Source organism: Leptonychotes weddellii, unplaced genomic scaffold (assembly GCF_054177405.1).
Source record: "Leptonychotes weddellii isolate Sample4059 unplaced genomic scaffold, ASM5417740v2 HiC_scaffold_6890, whole genome shotgun sequence".
In the NCBI taxonomy this organism is placed as follows: Eukaryota; Metazoa; Chordata; class Mammalia; order Carnivora; family Phocidae; genus Leptonychotes; species Leptonychotes weddellii.
Window position 1 is genome coordinate 1 of NW_028038281.1, and position 7478 is coordinate 7478.

The 7478-nt window shown below is 42.0% G+C and overlaps 1 protein-coding gene across 1 annotated transcript; it reads left to right on the top strand.

The window, feature by feature from the left end:
• The first annotated feature begins 28 nt into the window (after positions 1 to 28).
• LOC145719743 (P antigen family member 3-like) lies at positions 29 to 7179 on the top strand. The gene is made up of 5 exons (XM_081811295.1): positions 29 to 50; positions 1799 to 1890; positions 2499 to 2601; positions 5136 to 5261; positions 7023 to 7179. The coding sequence occupies exons 2-5, from the start codon at positions 1807 to 1809 to the stop codon at positions 7043 to 7045; spliced, it is 336 nt and encodes a 111-aa protein (XP_081667421.1). The 5' UTR covers positions 29 to 50; positions 1799 to 1806; the 3' UTR covers positions 7046 to 7179.
• Positions 7180 to 7478: the final 299 nt, after the last annotated feature.

Here is a 7478-nt window from a genome sequence, read left to right on the forward strand (position 1 = left end):
AGGTCGCCTCTTACCGTTTGGAATCATTCTTGGTGTGTGAGACCCAGTTGGTAGGTGTTTGGATCAGTTCTCCCAGAAATTTAAGTGTGAAGTGGAACCAGCAGGCCTTGGGTGGGTAGTGGTGATGTTGTTTCCTGCCTCCAAGGAGGAAGATCCTCGAGGTTATCCTCTTCCTCTGGCTGTCTCCGCAGGCATGGCCCATTTCTTTCTTGTTGGGTTGTTGGGGTGGGGGTGAGATGAAGATAGGGCGTCTGGGGGCTTGATTTGACGTATCCGTGTCCTGGAGGTGCCAGGAAGTGCTGACAGAGGGCCGATTTTGCAATGCCCGGTGGTTTCCGGATGAAGGAGTGGGGGAAGCCCCGCCCACTTGTGGCTGCCCGACTCTGCACATGCGCACTGCTATTCTCCTTCCCAGCGGCCATTTGCTTGGTACAAGTGCAGTGCTTTCTGTTTGTGAAGCTGTGTAGCTTGCATCCTGCCCTCTGTATTCTTTCTCACTGATGGAAGCTCAATTGATTGATCCTCAGATTAGTCTCCTTAGGAATTTACGTTTGAGTGTGAGGGCTCAGCCAGCCGGCTTTGGGGCTAGTAGGGATGGCGTGGTTCCTAGCCCCTGAGGAAAAAGTCCTCACGATCATCCTTTTCATAGGGGTTGGGGTTGTCATGGAGGCACTAGGAACTGCTGATAGAAGGAATATTTAGGAATCTTCAGGGGGCCTAGGCAAGGGGTGGGGAAGCAGCGTGCATGCCTCGCACTGCTGCATCTTCACCCTGAGGTGTGGGGTATTGCAGTGACTTCTGGGTGTTGAGCTGTGTGGGGTCTTGTCTGTGTGGATTCTTTTCTTGCTGCTTGAGACTCAATTGGTGGGTCGGCAGATCAGTAACTGTGAGGAGGGAACCAGTAAATTTTTGGGGGGGTCAGGGCAGGGTGGTTCCTAGCCCCTGAGGAGGACAGTCTTCGAGGTGGTCTTCTTATGGACGTCACAGCCACCATGGCCCTTGATGTGGTGGCAGAGCAGGACAAGGGAGGAGGGTGAGCTGGGGACAGATGAGGGTCAGATGAAGATGGAGTTGTCTTGGCATTATTTGAGGTATTGGAGTCCTGGAGGCACAAGGAACTGCCAACAGGGCACAGACTCGGGAGTTCTCAGAGTCTGAGGGGCCCTGGGTAAGTGGCAAGTCCAGTGGTAAAGAAACTCCCTAGAAAGGAGGATTGTTGTGTGGTTGCCTCCCTGAGACTTAGAGTGTACCAAACAGGACCAAGAGAGGAGAGTGCCACGTGCAGTCTTTATTGCAGGCACTCAACTCTGCGATTCTAGTGCAAAAATAATTGGAGACAGTCTATCAACAATGAATGTGGTTAAGTATCCCAGTAAAACTTTATTGGAGGTGTGGAAAGAAAGGGCTTAGTAAATCAGAGTGTGCGAACAATAGTAGGTACTCAGTTCTTCATTCTCTGGTGGTATTTTCTTTTTTCTTTATTAAGGTGGTATTTTCTTAAATGTCTCCATGATGGTGAATCAAGTTGTGAAACCAGATCCCTTTCAAAATATATTGTCTTAATCATGTGCCTTACTTAATTTCTCCGTCAGCCTGGCCGTGATGTGAGCAGTTGCCTTTGCAAGCTGCCAGATTTGGTGTGAGTGGAGAGCATGCACAATTAAATTAGCATTAGACTAATTTTAAAAATATTTTCAGTGTTGAGAAAAAAAGCACATGTCTCCATTTGGCCACAGAAGTGGTTAAATGTAACTGTCCTCTCAAGTGTATTTTCCAAATCCCAGTATTCTGTTTTCAGTGTGGAATATGAGTTGGCAAGTAAGATCAACATTCAGACCTAGAGCAAGACGAGATGATGAAAAATCTTCGCAGCTGGTTGGGCCTGTGGTTGTAAGTACTTGAACTTTTGTTTTTTATTAGTACAAATTTATTTTTGTGGAAATTTTGAACTAGTATAGATATACTGATAAGGGTTTTCCATGCTAAGGAGCATTTCTCCAGGAGCATTGTTATTTTTTGGATGGATGCGGTTATGTTCCTGGGAAATATACCTGATGACTTTCTTTTCATGCTTATAAACAACCAATTGCACATACCCATCCCAACATAGATGAAAATGGCTTCCAAAGCCTTTGAGGATGACGCTTTTGGAGTAGCCTCTGTGGGAAGAGTAATTTTATTAAGAATAAGTATATTGAATAGTATTGGAGAAATGTCTTTAGATTTTTGTTGGTGGTGGTGCCATTAAACCATTTTATAAATTCCTTTTCTGTGTGACCGCTTCACTAGCTGTGGAGAGTCTGTTCTGCCAGTCTTCAGGTCTTTTTTCTGGATTATTTACACTTACGTGATTATTATCTAGGTGTATATATGGGATGAAGTGAGCTTAGAATCCTCCTACCCTGTCATCTTCCATTGTATTCTAGGTATTTATATTATTGATGTGTATTAACGACACAACTTTTTATCTGTTTACATACACATACGCATACCCCTAGGCCCAGCGGCCTCGTGCTGAGCAACCTCAAGGGGAGGAGCCACTGACTGAGCGTAAGGATATTATACCTGATCAAGAGAAAAAAAGAGCATCTGTGGTTCAAGGTGAAGGGAAAGGGAAGGAGAACACCCTCTTGGGGGGGGGGGTGAGTGCATGTGCGTTTCGCGCATCGTGATATAATTGTGACAGAAGGGAAGACAACAATAGAAAGGAATCTCAAACGTTGCCTGGAAATCGGCTGGAAAAGTGAAGAGGATATAGTTTGCAACCTAGGGCGGTTTCTCAGTATAGTAAGCTTCCCCCGTTTTATAAATGAGAAAATGAAGGCCCAAGGATTGTGTTTATCAAAGAGCCATTAGACTACTGAAAACAAAATTTGTGTTTTTTTTAAAGTGGTTCTTAAAAGGAGTTTACATTTTTCTATGGTTAGAAAAACCAAAAGAGGGTCCCCTGGGTGGCTCAGTTGGTTAAGCATCTGCCTTCAGCTCAGGTCATGATCTCAGGGTCCTGGGATGGAGCCCCGCATCGGGCGCTCTGCTCAGCGGGGAGTCTGCTTCTCCCTTTCCCCCTGCTCGTGCTCTCTCTCTTTCACACTTGATCACTCTCTCAAATAAAATCTAAAAAAAGAAAAACCAAAAGGTTAATTATCTTGAAATTAATATGAGACAAATTATTTCTCTCAGACACATAGTATTCCCAGTATATGGTATTTTTTTTTTTTTTTAAAGATTTTATTTATTTTGAGAGAATGAGGGAGAGAAAGCACACGAGAGGGGGAAGGGTCAGAGGGAGAAGCAGACTCCCTGCCGAGCAGGGAGCCCGATGCGGGACTTGATCCAGGGACTCCAGGATCATGACCTGAGCCCAAGACAGTCGCTTAACCAACTGAGCCACCCAGGCGCCCCCCAGTATATAGTATTTTGAAGCAAGATCTTTACATAATTTAGGCCACTGTTAAAGGTTTCTAGAAAATGACTGACCACAATGTCCATTCATTTCTTTCTACCCTGCCTTTATTCTCACCGTAAAATAGTATACTTACTGTTATTCACAAATAACTTTGCTCTTCCTTTTGGTTCTTTGTTGTGCATGGGATTCACTTACGGAACATTACACATAGGGCCTTTGGACCTAAGTATAACTTTATTTTAACAAAGTGAGATTTGTCATAGTTCTGCAAATACACTCAGCTAATTCTTCAGAAAATTACATATTAATTGTAGTTTAATTCCTACCCATGGTGTAGACTTCAGACTTCGTAGAGTTGCTGCTCACTGCCCTTAGTACACTACGGCAAAATACTAGAATTGTACATGTATTATGGTTTATCCTTAGACTGTCATTTAAAATAAAGGTTTCATAATACAGGAAAACTATGTAAAGTCCATTCATAGTTGCTACTAATGTTGCAGAAAAGCTCCTCCATACTGAACTGTACACTTAAAAATGGTTAAGATGGGGTATTTTATGTTACACATTTTTAAACCACAATTAAAAATGAAGTAACTACTGGCTTCTGAAGTACAATGTCATATATTTTCTTTTTATTCTTTGTAGTTCCAAACCACAAAATTTACAGAAAATTTACAAGGGTAGTACAATTATACATATATTTATACAAAATTTTCACCTGGAGTCACCGATTGTCAATATTTTTTACCACTTTGGTTTCATATCCTCTTCCCTTTCCTTTATATATATACACACACACTTATTGATATGTTTACTATTACTACTGTTTAATCATTTACATAAAGTTCAACTATTATGATCCTTTACCCAAAGTACTTAAGTATGTGTATATCCTCAGAACAAAGAAAGTCTGGGCTAACCACTGGACAAACTTGACGGCGGAAAACCTTTGATATACAGTGTAAATCAATTTCCCCAGTTGTCCTGATTAATTTTCTTCCGTATAATTTTTTTGGATCCAGAGTCCAGTTTAGGATCATGCATTTGCACTTAGTTTTTTTTAAAGATTTATTTATTTGAAAGAGCAAGTGAGAGCGGGGCAGGGGCGGAGGGAAAGAATCTCAGTCACACTCCCTACTGAGCCTGAATGCACATGTGCATGGGGCTCCATCTCCCGACCCCTGAGATCATGACCTGAGCTGAAATCAAGAGTCAGATGCTTAACTGAATGAGCCACCCAGGCGCCCCACATACAGTTTTTTTTTAATCTGGAATGGTTCTGCACATTTTTGATGACAAAGCAATTGGTGTTCAGAATCTTTATCAATTTGGGGTTTTAAGACTTTTCTTTCCCCTCAACGTTTATTGACGTCTGCTCTTGCCACATCACATGTTAAGTATGAGAGACATGCTTTCAGCCTTGAACTCACAATCTAGTCAGAGACTCAAGTCACTGGCAAGTATAATGACAAGTACAGTGTAGATAAGTACAAAGGGGACACCTGAGTTGTCTGAGGGCAGTTTTGAAAAAGGAAGAGGGTAATAAAACCCTGGTTTACTAGTTTCTGGTAACGGACCCCTGATATAATGCTCTTGTAATTCTTACCACATTTACTACCACACTAGCCTAAGGGTTTTATTTCATAACACTGAGGAAATGAATATTGTTTCCTTTATTCATATCTCATGTTTTACCTCTTAAATTAATCACCTTTTTATTTTCAAGGGCCTGCCCCGGAACCTAATCAAAAGGAACTGGCTGGTGAAAAGACTGAGCGTGAGCGTGGAGATGGTCCTGCTGTCAAAGGGAGGGGACTTGCAAATCTAGAGCCCCTTAAGATGCCCGAGGCAGGTATGTGATCCATTAAGCATGCAAATTATAGCGCGTCTGTTTTCAGCAATGTTATATATTTAGTAACAGAGGTAACTTTGTTGTTAATTCAATAACCAAGTTCACATATAAAAATTATTTGAAATGTAGTTCAGATCCCGAATGGCTGACTTACAGACTATTAGGCATAGGTTGGGTCAAAGCCATATAAATTACAAAATAGGAAAACAATTTCTTTTAAATGTAAGTTCTTTAGCCAAGAGCTGATAATTTCAGATACTTTTAGAGAGATCCCCTTTTTAAAAAAATTTTTAAAGACTTTTATTTGACAGACTCTCTGAGAGAGGGAACACAAGCAGGGGGAGAGGGAGAAACAGGCTGGTGGGCGGGCTCTCACGACCCTGTGATCATGACCCTGAAATCACAACCTGAGCCAAAACTGAGAGTTGGATGATTAACTGTGCCACCCAGGTGTGCCCCAAGGAGAGTTTTTTTTTTTTTTTTTTTGAGAAAGAGCACCAGGCACAGGCACTAGCAGGGGGGAGGGGCAAAGGGAGAGGGAGAAGCAGACTCCCCGCTGAGCAGGGAGCCTAACATGGGACATGGGGCTCCATCCCAGGACCCTGGGATCATGATCCGAAAGCAGATGCTTAACCGACGGAGCCACCCAGGTGCCCCCAAAGAGAGATTCTTAATAAAAGACTGGTATGAATCATTGGGAAAAAGAAAAATAATCCAACTAACAGATAAATCAAAGAGATTGCTCTTTTAGAAAATATTTATGAATAGAGGATCCACTAGTTTACATAATTTTGAAGAAAGTGGACAAAAGCCAAGTATATGCAGTAAAGAATATGAACAAGACAGTAACAGATATTGAATATATATTTGGCTTTCCAGTTTCTTCCTTTTTCTCCCCCCATCCTGTCCCCTTTTTTTTGGCCAGCCTGAGAAATGGTACTGTTTCTCCTTCACGATTTGATGTTACCTTGATGGTAAATGACTTAAAACTGGTGTGACCATATAATGTGTGCAGACGGGCACACACTTAAGCGTATAAAGAGGCACTGTTCATAATTACAGCAGGCATATGGGTGAAAACAGGGACAGATGATCACCCTACTTCAAACAACCACATAAGGGCTAAACTAGCTTAAAGTACCGTTCTGCACTTTCCACAATACAGTCAAAACAAATGCAATACTAGCCTTTCTATTTATTTCACTTAAGCAATTCCAAGCACGGCATTACTGTTTTAGATAATCTTATATTCTGAAGGTTTTTTCAAATAAAAACATTTAATTGGTAACTTTTTAAAAGCTGCTTTTGTTTCTTAGGTTTCTTGTTGGTTGGTTGGATTCTTATTAACAGTATAAGAAATTTTTGCTTTCTATTCAAAACTACCTGAGTAAATGCATCGGGTTTAATCTTTTCTGAACTTGAACCGTTCCTTTCTTTTTTAAATTTTTTTTTTTTTAAGATTTTATTTATTTATTTGACAGACACAGCGAGAGAGGGAACACAAGCAGGGTGAGGGGCAGAGGGAGAAGCAGGCTTCCCGCCGAGCAGGGAGCCCGATGCGGGGCTCGATCCCAGGACCCTGGGATCATGACCCGAGCCGAAGGCAGTCGCCCAACCGACTGAGCCACCCAGGCGCCCCACTGAGCCACCCAGGCGCCCCTGAACCGTTCCTTTCTTTGTGGTATTAGAAAGTGTCATTTCTATGCCTTTTAGTGTTGTCTGAATAAAGTTCTGCAAAGTAATGTTACGTTTCTCTTACAGGTGAATGGAAACCGCAGATTTAAACGAAGACAGGCTGAAGCCATGTGGGCACTTCTTGTGTTGAAAAGTGGCTAAAATTCTCTCAGTAAAGTTTTGTTCTTGTGTTGAAAAGTGGTTAAAATTCTCTCAATAAAGTTTTGCAGTTTTGTCCAAAGAAGTCTTGCACATCTTTTGTGAAATTTATTCCTAGGAATTTGAGGTTCTTGAAAATAGTACTTTTTTTTTAAATTTTATATATATGTATTTTTTGTAAGATCAACAGTGACTTTTTTTAAAGATTTTATTTATTTGACAGAGAGAGACCCAGCGAGAGAGGGAACACAAGCAGGGGGAGTGGGACAGGGAGAAAGCAGGCTTCCCGCAGAGCAGGGAGCCCGACGCGGGGCTCAATCCCAGGACCCTGGGACCATGACCTGAGCCGAAGGCAGACGCTTAACGACTGAGCCACCCAGGTGC

Coding starts and splice junctions, on each gene's coding strand:
- LOC145719743 (XM_081811295.1), top strand. CDS start 1,807: ATGAGTTGGCAAGTAAGATCAACATTCAGACCTAGAGCAAGACGAGAT. Junction 1,891..2,498: donor AGCTGGTTGGGCCTGTGGTT/GTAAGTACTTGA, acceptor GCATACCCCTAG/GCCCAGCGGCCTCGTGCTGA. Junction 5,262..7,022: donor CCTTAAGATGCCCGAGGCAG/GTATGTGATCCA, acceptor TTTCTCTTACAG/GTGAATGGAAACCGCAGATT.